General features: G+C 41.3%; 2 protein-coding genes across 2 annotated transcripts; both read right to left on the bottom strand.

Moving 5' to 3' along the window:
• Window positions 1-14: 14 nt before the first annotated feature.
• rps15 (ribosomal protein S15) lies at window positions 15-2,550 on the bottom strand. The gene is given in 5 exon segments (XM_026149640.1): window positions 15-175; window positions 1,320-1,554; window positions 1,973-2,058; window positions 2,457-2,477; window positions 2,479-2,550. Coding segments are annotated over 5 exon segments (513 nt in total). The 5' UTR covers window positions 2,536-2,550; the 3' UTR covers window positions 15-61.
• A 3,662-nt stretch (window positions 2,551-6,212) lies between these two features.
• cnn2 (calponin 2) lies at window positions 6,213-11,990 on the bottom strand. The gene is made up of 7 exons (XM_026150571.1): window positions 11,798-11,990; window positions 9,121-9,242; window positions 8,924-8,990; window positions 8,463-8,600; window positions 8,245-8,361; window positions 7,434-7,580; window positions 6,213-6,855 (listed from the first exon to the last, which is right to left on the bottom strand). Exons 1-7 carry the CDS (start codon window positions 11,852-11,854, stop codon window positions 6,550-6,552), a joined length of 954 nt encoding a protein of 317 aa, XP_026006356.1. The 5' UTR covers window positions 11,855-11,990; the 3' UTR covers window positions 6,213-6,549.
• Between the last annotated feature and the right edge of the window lie 219 nt (window positions 11,991-12,209).

The following is a 12,209-nucleotide window of genomic DNA, read 5'->3' as shown; positions in this document are numbered from 1 at the left end:
TCAACACAATCATGTTGTGTGGAGCACCCAATTTTTTATTTATACAAATAATACAGCCATTCTACTTCAGAGGGATGAAACGAGAAGAGTGTGTGGCTCCAATACCAGGGCGACCGTGCTTCACTGGCTTGTAGGTGATGGAGAACTCTCCCAAGTAGTGACCACACATCTCAGGCTGTAGAGAGGGGACAAACAACATGTTAAGTACGGAGCAATAGAATTTTATGTGACAGAGATCAGAACAAATTTACTGACGTTTAAACAAAACGGCTTCTCCTCAACAGCTTGAGCAAAGTGTAATTTGATGTGTACAAACAGGGTTGTGGATTTGAAAAATACAATACAGTAGGAATTCTTTTATACAGGATATGCAAGATTTACTAACGTAATGTATGATTCAAACTACTTTTGGCTGTCACCTTCTTTAAAAGGTGGATGCCCTTCCTGACAACCCCAAAGAGATGTGGGCCTACTCCCTGGATCAACACAGGAACCTTTGCTTGTCAGTGTAAACCTGTACACTTTGGAAACACAAAATAACACACTGACTTGGTCACTACCAAAATAGGGAAGCTTGGAGGCATGCAGGATCTGTGCACATTGAAGCTGGCATACTTAAGGGGTTTTACAACACCTGATTATTATGCATCATCCTGCATTCATAATCAATCACAATGGGTGATTTGGCTCATAGCATATTTTACTGTCAACTTAAAAATTGATGTAATTTTTTTTTTTAAATTTAACTGGACAATATGGCAGGTTTAAAATTATGTCCAATACTGCAGTAGATTATGCATCACAGTGTACTCAATGTAAAGCGGTGACTTCAGGAAAACTAGTTTATAGGAAATACATTCTTGGAAAACTGATAAAGACCCCTTAGATTTTTTTTAACCAACTAAGACGTCCCATATTTTCTTTCAATTTAGTGTATCTGTATTTTCCCAGTGTACTAATTATCAGTCATGTTGAATCACTTTGACAACCATGGTCAGATGTAGCTACAGTTCCACATTATATTTTAGTTACATTTGATAAAAACGCTCCGTGAGCCACTTGAGCTGAAAGTCTATTTTTAGAGGGCAATGAGTGAAAACTGAATGAGTTTGTAAATGGGCAAAAGGTCAATTTATTGGTCAGTTATACCTGCTGGACCAATGCACACTTTTGTTTGGGGCCTTTGTTTTTCCCCCAAAATAAATGATAATGGCCTATATGATCCATTTTATTGGATGGGTGCGCTGATTTAGTTCAATGGCAGAAATAAAGCCACCCCAGCTTTTCAAACTGTGCCAATTACCAGACTGACATCTCACCTTGATTTCAACCTGGTTGAAAGTCTTGCCATTGTACACTCCAACCATAGACCCAACCATCTCAGGCAGGATGATCATGTCCCTCAGGTGGGTCTTCACCACCTCTGGTTTCTCCATGGGAGGAGCCTCCTTCTTTGCCTTGCGCAGGCGCTTAAGGAGAGTCTGCTGCTTGCGACGCAGGCCACGGTTCAGCCTCCTCCTCTGGCGGGCGCAGTACAGCTGCATCAGCTGCTCACTAGAGGCAGGACACAGAGGAAAACAATTTAAATCAAGTTTCACGCCTCCAATTCCCAGATGCAAGTAAGAGAAGAAATCACGTGTCCATACACAAACTATTCAATGCTGTCAGACACATAAAGGTTAAAAAAAAAAAAAAAATGGCTGCCAATATTAGACAAGTAAATTCTAGTTTCAGTGTCCAGTCTCAAGCCTCTTTATTCAGTTTTGACCTGCAAGCATCAGAGTTGAATAAATCATCTTAAAAATTGGACAATTTTATTTGATTTTCAGTGAGTCAGTATTATCACTTAAACCCCTCTGTGAGTGTCTTACTGTGACAACAAATTACGTTATGTCAGGATGTGCAGTAGTAGTACAGTAACTCTAGTTGACTGAATGACATCACCAGTGACCGTATCAGTTGTATCACTTACTAGGACATGTCCAGAAGCTGGTCCAGGTCCACACCTCTGTATGTGAACTTCCTGAAGGTACGCTTCTTCTTGATCTCGGTATCCGCCTGGAAGAAACGGGATCACCCCGGTGAGTACGTAGCTTAGCATTTTACACTGATGCTTCAGAATTTAACAGGCGTCACTCATTTTCACCATTAAACGTCTACAGGTCGGTTTAATAACCCATGCACAACCAACTACAGTAATATTATAATGATTATTTTATTTCAGCTACTGCTACGAGTAACGCTCTACCACCGGGTTAGCTTAGCCATAGCTCCGGCTAGTACGGAGGCTGTAAACACAGTTTAATCTTTCATTTGGAGCAACGATTTTCTACTGGATGGTAATAAAAACTGTGGAACTACTCGATGACACAGTCAGCTGTTCAAATCAGCAACTTTAGAGCCCCGATGCATACAGATTGTAGTCTGACTAGCTGCGAGACGGAACAAACACCTACCATCTTGCCTGATGTTCCGGGGGAAAAGAACGGCCAGAAGTCTCGCAAGGCCAGATATCGCGCGATTTCTGGCAAACATCCGGTGATGTTTTCCGGGCGTTGATCTCCTCTGTGAACAGCAGGTGGCGCAGCTGCAGAGTTACTGCAGTTTGTGTCCAGTGTCAGATTTCAACCAACGTGTCCTGTTTTCATTACTGTCTGTGTTACCACAGATATGGCAGGGTTAGTTCTGCTTTTTAGGAGGAGAGAAGAGTTACACAAACAAAAACATTACAGGAAAGTAGTGAGCAGACAGATCTTCGCAGAAAGGCAGTAAAAGTGTTCCGAAATTCTTTAAGTCGGATGAAGTATTTTCAGTTCATGCAGTGTCCCAATTGGCCTCAAATCTTATGAGACCATTTCATTTAAATAACTAAAACTCCTCACGTTTATCTCATGACTACATAGGTCTAGGTCGGAAACCCCGGGACTAAACATACACAGTTGCAGTCAGTAGTTTAAACACACTGGGGGTTATGGGCATGAATATCATGGTAATTTGTGGCTTTTAAGAGTCAAGAGTCCAAGATCATCAGTTCAAATAAATTTACATCAGTACACGTTATTCAGATGTATCACCACTTTGCCAAGGTCTGGAAGAGGACCCAAATTATCACCCTCAGATGAGAGAAAATTGGTTGGGATGATCAGGAACAACCCGCAAACTACAATAAACAACCAATTTGTTGTATCTTCAAGTGTCCTTTTTGGCTTGCCTGGTTTCACCTTGTGTATACAAGTGCTTCAACTTGACTTTGTATCAACAGCTAGACAGTTAACACTTGGACACAGCTGGGTCATCCAACATAACAATGATCCCAAGAACATATTAAAACTGGTTTTCAAATGGCTAAAGCAGACCAACATTCAGCTTCTAGAATTCACCTCCCCAAAGCCCCGGGCCTTGATCCTATTGAAAATTGAATGATCAAATATTCAGTCAGAATTATTTGTTGATGTCAATTTCTGACCATACGTGTACAGTTTCTAACTGTCCAGGTTTATATAAAACTAGTTAACAGACTACGGATATATAGCAATATGTAACTTATTTTATTTGTTATACTGGGACTTGGTTACTTATTGCAATGTTATTCATGACCCTTCCCATCTTATATTACGTCATCTCTGCCTGGTTTGTTCTATCTTCAATTGTCCTTTTTAGCTTGCCTGGATTTACCTGTGACGGATGTATACATTGTTTCTTGGTTACACATAAATGCTATGGCACAAATTCAAAATATGTGTCAGTCTAAATAACACGCCCAAGTTCACACCCTGTATGGATTTCATAGTGAATAAGTATTGAAAAATTATAGCACCAAATCAATTGTGGTTTTATTGTTTTATTCTGTTTTTATTTTTATTTTAAATATATATAGATAGATAGATAGAGAGAGAGAGAGAGAGAGATGGGAGTGTTTTGTTCACAGTTACATCTTTATGAACAATCTATTATCTCGAACATAGCCCAGAATCTATCTAGCCAAATTTAATGAAGCTTGGTGAGAGTGTTTTCAGAGGAAGACACCGCTCAATTTTGTACAGATCACTTTCCTTAAAACTGTGAAATAGTACACGGGCTTTGGCAGACATCTACGACCTCTGAATGTCTTTCTAGTTAGACAACTACTGAAAGGGCAAACCACACTGATTGTTGAACTCAGCCTTCATTTGGAGCTCTGCTGCACTGCTGACAAAACAAACACTTGCCAGAGCATTTGAAACCCAAACTTACAGCTGTTAATATGACAGTAGGTGTCTCACAGTTTTCCATGACACATGCACACAGACACACACACACCTACAAGGTCAATATAAAATCAGTTATGCTTTTGCAGATAGTAAATTTGTAAAGCCAAATTCAAACAGCATTTAAATACACGTTTCATTTGACTGAACTGACACCAGCACGCACTCACTGGACAATTCATATGCTACACCAATATGGACATTTTAGCCCTTATTGACATGATGCCAGATTGAGATCTGGTTACTGTGGAGGTCATCTGAGTACAGAAAACTCATTGTCATGTTCACAAAACCAGTTTGAGGTGATTTATGCTTTATGACATGGTCCATTATCCTGCTGAAAGCAGCTGTTAGAATTTTAAAAGGGATGGGCATGGTCGGCTACAATATTCATGTACATTGTGGTGTCGCCCTGTGCTGTCTTTTGCTCCTGTAGCCCATCTGCTTCAAGCTTTGACAGGTTCTGCATTAAGAGATGCTCTTCTGTATACTTTGGTTAATGAGTGGTTAATTAGAGTCACTGTTTCCTTCTTATTCAAAGCATTCTTTGAACTCTGACATCACAAAGGCCCAGAGGACCAGTTTGTGGTGTTGGATTTTTTATTTTATTTTATTTTTTTAATTTCAGGTTTATTTTTCAGAGTGTATTTTTACATTTATCAGTTTCAGTGTTTTAATCTTTTGAATTGTTATTGTATGAAGGGCATATGCCAGAGGCAAGATTTTGAAGAATCAGTGTAGGTGTTTTAATAAAGACATGACTCAGTCGTGTAAATATCCAAAGTCTAAATAAAGATCAGGTAAGTTGTAATAAAATTAATTAACAAATACTAAGGATGCTTCTTCTGTATTTGTTTTCCACGTTCACAAAATAACATATCCATTTAAATTTCATTTTCACATCAAGTTTTATTTAACAATGACCTTGCAAAGAAAAAGTGCTGCACACTGGTTATTTTCTCTTTCAGACCCAGAGATGGTTGTGTGGGAAAATCCCTGCAGATCAGCAGTTTCTAAAATACTCCGATCAGCCTGTCTGGCACCACCAACCATACCACATTGAAAGTTGCTACCATGCGATTGGCCGATTAGATATTTGGATAAATGAGCCATTATACATAGAGCGGCCGTCGAGTCTGTCTTAATTCAAACACACACAAAAAAAAAAAAAAAAAAAAAAAAGCATAGTCCAATACCAAATTTTATTCAATGTCAAGGTACAAAACAGCCTCCATTCAAAAAAAAATAAAATAAAATCACAAACATGTATAAATAATAATCTTACATGATCAAATATATGATTGGTTTGCATATCAACCAATATCTAATGAGCCACTGAAACATTGTTCACTGAAAGACAAAGAAGAATCCAGTATTCTTGATTGGAATGTTCAAAACTTCACTTGAGTATCATTTTATCCACTCCTCCACTGTCCAAAGAAAACAAGCCTCTCTCCAGTCAGATTGGTTATGCAAACAAAGGAAATATTTCCTCTGTTAAAAGAGTGAAATAAAGAAGTGAGAGAAATAGCAGAATTTAAAGAAGACTGGTTTGTTCTAACAAATCCATTTTGTTCCCTCATCTGCCAGAATAACCAAAACGGACGATTACCGCGTGTCAATACTGAAAGGATGAAGAAGATACTGAAGTAACAACTAACACGAAATAAGTTTACATTCTCATTCACAGGATTTTTTTTTTCCTTTTAAAACACAGATGATACAGCTATTACAGGAACATAAGCACTGGTGATTTCATGGAAAGATGCATTTTCTCATAACCATTTATTGTTAACACACACAAAAAAAAAAAAAAAAAAAAAAAAAAAAAAAAAAAATCCCTAAGGTTTCACTTTTAGTTTATGTTGCCCTTAAAGAAAATCTTGGGATCCCTCAATGAAACTAATGTGTTAGCAAAGCCACAGGAGGACAAAAAAAAAAAAAAAAAAAAAAAAAAAAACACCCCAACAAAAAAAAAAATAAACCAAAACAAAACTTTGGCACATGGACAGAAATCCCTGGGATATCTAGCCAAGCCAAGTGATTGGCTTTTGTGGTCACTTCAAATATATAAAGAAATTACAGAAATACAGCTCATGATGATATGTGTAGATGGTTTTGTACAAACAGGGGTAAGAAGACATTTTCGTACAATACTAAGAGGATACGGCCTACAAAAAAAAGGAAGAAAAAAAAAAAGTGCAACATCCTAATGATATAAAAGATAAACCACCTTTCTGTCTCGCAGAACTTGCCAGCCTTACACAATCACGCTTTTCCTTCCTCAGCTCCCTCCAATCTTTTAATAATCTGTTCCATCATCTTGGTACACCTGCTCCTCTTCCTGGTAGCCTTGGTAGCCCTCGTCTTGGTAATCTGGGATGTAGTCACGGGCGACACCAGCTCCATTTTCATCACCTGGAATCTCAGTGGCTTTGGGACAGTACTTGGCATCGTAGATCTGCCGTCCCAAGCCAAAGTTCTGCCCGCTCTGGTTAGCCCCGTCTCTGTATCCCATCTGTAGAGACATGGTGCTGTTGTCACACTTCTCTGTGCCCAGCTTCTGGTCGTAAATGGCACGCCTCGTTCCTGGAGCCGTCATCCCAGCCTGAAGTGGAGACAGGAAAAGGAAAACTGTCAGATTTTGTGGAATTCTCCCCAGCATCCCCCCCCTTCCTCTCCTCCTGCTTGGCAAACACGAGACTGGCCCCAGACATTTGGCCACTGGGTTAAAGAATACATGTCATTCATCTAGAAAAGATCAGCAACACAGAGGATCTGTTGGGGAAATCAAATGCTACCCGGCAACCATTTATTTCCACTAACAGCAGCTCCCATGGTTTCAACAAACACAGAGCCATAATGTCATTAATGTACTCACTGTAACAAAATGACCATTTTTATAAACTGAGAATATACGTTGATGTCAAGCTATCCTTAATCTAGTATTCTGCTGATGTGTTCAAATTGTTTCCTTAGTCTGTGTTGTAATTTGTTATGGCAAAAATATAACAAAAGACTTTGCTCAGACAGAGACTGAGCTTTGCCTTTTAGATAATACAGGAGTTTACAGCTTTCTACAAGACCAAACATGACCGTAGTTTACAGCAGGCAAAGAACGCCAAGGACAAGCCATAACCAGTGTCCCGAAGCTTATTTCTGCTGCAGTCCTTTAAGAATGCATACCTGACTCGCCCCTTTGTTTGTACCCATCTGCAGACTGATGGTGGTGTTGTCCATGGGGGCCTGGACTGGAGCCTTGGGATCATATAAATGTCTCCTGGTGCCATATGCACTCATACCTGCCTGACTGGCACACTTATTGGTCCCCATCTGAAAAATAGAACAATCACTTGTTGTATATAAATGATCAACAGTCATACAAGATCAATAAAGAGTTTTGGTGTAAACTGTTGCACAACATCACTGCATTTCTCACATTTTATTGTTTTGAGCAAGTGTGGGACTGTTGATACTGGTGCAACACTAACCAAACGTGTTTTAAAAAGTTTTGACTAAGCTGTTCCTCATATTTGCACCGCTCTCAAATTACAGTCGAGGCATTTCTTCATTGCTTGAGAAGTGCTTGTGTTTACTTGATACCCTTCCAGGTAATGGAGGGGGAAGGAAAGAAAAGTAGGGAGGTTTGAAGCATCAGTGACAATGTGCAGCTCTCGCACAGAAGAACGCTACTCAACATGAGATCATCATGACAAAGCCTTCTTTCACAACAGTTTCGCCACTTGCAGCAGTGAGTTCAGCTTTGCGAGCACGTAGCCCACCTGTCAAAACGCAGCCAGAATGATCAGATCATTTAAAAAAAATAAAAATAAAAATTCTTATTTCTAATTTTTTGATCTTTATATTTCAGAAGAAAAAAAAGAAAAAAAAAAAGAATCAAGTTTAGTCCCTTGTCTGCATTTCCTTTAAAGCCCTGGCCCCGAGTTCCACTCTGCGAGCATCAGTCCTGTGATATTACTGACACTGAAAACTGTACCTGTAGGCCAATGACACACTGTCCAGCCTTCATCTTCTCATCGTCAAACATCCTCTGCTGCTTGTCCGCATACTTCACGCCAATGTCAACCCGCGACTGGCAGCCCTTGGTCTTGGCCTGAGAGAAAAGGCGGTGTAGAAGAGTTCTCATTAAACTGCGATCATTCCCCACAAAAAACTACCACTACCGTTTGTGATGCGACGTTTTTAGAGACTCACCATGCTGGCGAGGGCGAGCAGAGTCGTCTGGACCTGCGTCATGTTGCCATTCTCAAACAGATCATTGGCCTCGAAGATATCATGGGGCTTCAAGCCGTACACTGTGAGAGCTTTGATGAAGTTTGTCAGGTTCTCCAGCTAAAGCCGCACCAAAGTAAACAAGAGCGACAGGTTTTAAGCTGAAGCCGGGCGATTATTTCTCTGCCTGCATCCTCTCATTAACAAGTTGCAGTCAAATATTTTTATAAGCACTAACTATTAAGAAACCAGTTTCAGATAAAAGCAGAAGCAACACTGCTAATGTCCAAGTATAGCCATGAGTGTGATTCAGTGCACTGACATCCTCAGCACAATGCAGGGAAGAGGCAAGTCTAACTGCTTGCTGCACTTCTAGCGTCAATGAAGTGCTCCTGCTCACAAGTCTGCCGCGCCCTCAATTAGCTAAAATAAGACAAACTCACCTGGTGCCAGTTCAGTGCTGACTGGTTGATCTTTCTCACAGAGCCTGGCTGCAGCCTGTTAATAAGTCTGCAAAGTAGAGAAAGAACGGGGAAGAAAGAAAGAAAGTGAGCTTTCCAGATCTGTGTGCATATTAAAAACAGATGATCGAGGCCCTGGTGGTTTAGCGTGACAGAACTTTGATGTAGGCTCTGCTTACTCGCACAGGAGGACTCCGTTTTTCAGGCCTTTCTGGAAGTCGGGGCCGATGGAACTGCCGGTGATGTCTTCGATCCAGATCCTGAGCTCCTCTTCCTTCTGAGGGTCGTACTTCTGTGCAATCTAGTTGGTAACAAAGGTCAGAGGTCACATGTGTGTTCTGCAACCAAGTGGGTGGCTCTTTTGAAGAACAGTAGATGCAGTCACACCAGCTTCTTTTGTCAGCAGTGGAATAGCTCGCCCTGTCCTCAATGACCTCCCACTTCAACACTCTTAAGATATAAGAATTCTATTTTTCTTCAGCTGCTGATAACTGAGCCGCGCAAACACCAAGGACCGAGGTGATGATAACCAAAACACACACCACGAAGATTTCAGTTTTAGTTGTTGTTCGTTTTAAAAGGTTTATTGTGACTGCATGAGGCCAGGCTTCATGGTCATCCCCACATTTTCACTTTGACCGACTCCTACAGACAGAGTTGGTCAGATTTCATTCTCATAAATGGTGACTCCACTGTGACCCGACACACACATACCCCCCCCACAGAAACACACACGGATATCCTGTTTGGTAAACTGTAACAAAGTCACCGGAGGCACAGGAAGGGAGCTGCTGTAGAAAGAACAGGGCGCGTCAGTTTTTAAGGGGCTTAACGTGGTCTGCTGACGGCGTCACGGTTGAGGCGTTACTCTGATTTAAAAGCTTTACCGACGGATGCAGAGCATGAGAAAGAGGCCATTCAGGAGGAGAATCGGGGTCACGTAAACAAACAGCAGTTTCATGAGCTGAATCTGAAAGGCGGACAAATGGAGAAAAGTGACCTAAGAGTTAAACAGGTCAGCTTTTCTCCTCCTCCAGTGAAAGAGAAGAAGAAGAAGGAAAAAAAAAAAAAAAAGTTCTGCGTGCAAACTCACAACCAGCCAACAATTTTTCCTTGTCCCCGAAGGCAATGGGAAACTAAACCGCAAAAGTAACCTACTATTTACATAGAAGCAGGCCGCACACAGCTCACAGCTGGCTGCGCTCTTCAGGAATGCCTGTCTTCTAATTAAATGCCCTTCATCCAGTTATCCGCATATTAAAAGACAACACTGGCCGTTTTAATTGCCCGCAAGGAATCCGACACAGATGTAATTTCCAGCGACAAGCTGAACGCGAGGAATTCAGCCCGCAGTGCTGGGATAAAGGGAGCTGAATGAAGCGAGAAGGGCGCCGGATTGTGTCTGTGTGCCGAGCCGATGAATGGATGTGCACTGAGATGAATAAATAAATAAAACAGTTATTGCAGTGTATCAGTGAGTTTGGGGATTACTCTTACAAGCAAAGACTGTCTGTGTTTATCAGTTTGTAAGGGGGGGGGGGGGGGGGGTAGGTGGAATTTAAAAGCCTTCAATGCCTCACATTTTAAGGGTGAGCTACGTCACTGACGGCAGGAAATACCACTCTCTTTAGTAGACCCCCCCCCCCCTCTCTCTCTCTCCTCCTTCAAGGACGCCTGTGGTAATGGACAGAGGAAATCTGCATGCTTTCTTTAAGTCAGCCACATGTTGTTCTGTGGAGATCTGGGGAGGGGATACGACCCTCTCTTTCTCCCTCGCCCCACACAAGGGAACATCCAAAGAATGCAGAAGGGGAGGGTGATGAGGTGGAGGTAAGTTAAAGTGCCCTTATATGCGGGTGTCAAGAGAATGAACAGAAGGCTAAGGACAGATCAGCTGTAACACTTGTGTGAGAAAAAAAAAAAGCAGTCTGCTTCCCAATAACAACGAAATGGACAGTAAGTCACATTCAAAGTACTTTAAAAAAAAAAAAAAAAAAAAAAAAAAAAAAAGGGGGAAAGTTGGCGAAAAGTGATGTGCCAACGTGATCGGGCTTGTCACCTCTGAGGTTTTAACTCGATGCGGCTGTGACCAAATAAACAAGCTGCTTTCCTCACGAAGGTCCCAATCAATAAAGTTACACATTACCCAGAACTTGCGGGGGGGTGTCAGTCGACACCTTGATTTTTCACAGAGTGAGTGGCTGAGGAGGAGAGAGGCTTTGTCCCTGCACTGATCTGGCACGGTGTGGAGAGCAAAGTTAAAGCACGAAGAGCAGCGCTACACCTTACCGCATGAGGGGAAGTGGGGAAACTATTCTTGCAGAAACCACGAGAACACAGAAGCAATGAGAACAGTGGCATCCAATCCGAGGGCTAACAGGTCAATTACATTATCTACTAATGCGGGTCACAACGCAGGGCAGAGAGCTGCACGGGCGGCGGAAAATGCTGGAAACGGGGGTAACTTTTTTTTTTTTTTTTTTTTGCCACAACGACATGCTTGTTTGCCAAGACGGACAACGCCCATGGTGCGATTTTAAGTTAAGTCTCCTGCACGAGCAGAGGGACTAAGGAGGTCCAAGGTGTCTAACTAGACCACAACTTATTTCTTTGCAAACTATTCACACTCGACCAGAGTTTAATTATTCATTTTCCGACTTATATATGTATAAAATATAGTTTTAAATCTTTTTATTCAAACTCCCTTTTTACCCCCGCTGATTACCTTTTAACCTGAGCGCCATATTAAAATGGAGGCCAGGTGATTCTCGCGTTAAGAGAGAAGCGCAATGAAGAAGGCGAGAAAAGTTCAATGCGACTTAACTTTATATGGGAGAGAAAAGTATGGCCACCTACCTTGTTTTTCACTTCTGCGGATAACCCATAAGCCGGACCTTTGTTAAAGGAAGACATTTTCAAAGTGTTGAGATTTTTCCTTTGAGAGTGGCAAACAATAATAAAAGAAAGAGACTCCGACTTGAAGATAAAAACTGCGCTAAAATATCTTCGAGTTTGTCTTCCAATGAAACCTCGGACTGAACTAAATACTTCCTTTCTCTTTTACGGGCGCCAATTAGAGCGCTCCCACGGTTTCTGTCAAAGAGTCTTGATTCACGAATCAAGATAGTTCACCCCTGAACGGTCCGTCCCGGAAATGACCCTCCGAAGTTTCTAGGTGTTTTTTGTTTGTTTTGTTTTTTAATTGCAAACTAGCTGAAAAGAGTGATTATTGAATATTTAGCACAATTTCATACAGGTGAAGAAGGAG

This window comes from Astatotilapia calliptera, chromosome 18 (assembly GCF_900246225.1).
Source record: "Astatotilapia calliptera chromosome 18, fAstCal1.2, whole genome shotgun sequence".
Taxonomy (NCBI): domain Eukaryota; kingdom Metazoa; phylum Chordata; class Actinopteri; order Cichliformes; family Cichlidae; genus Astatotilapia; species Astatotilapia calliptera.
Note: the sequence above shows the minus strand (reverse complement) of the source record. Positions and strands in the feature narration are given on the sequence as shown.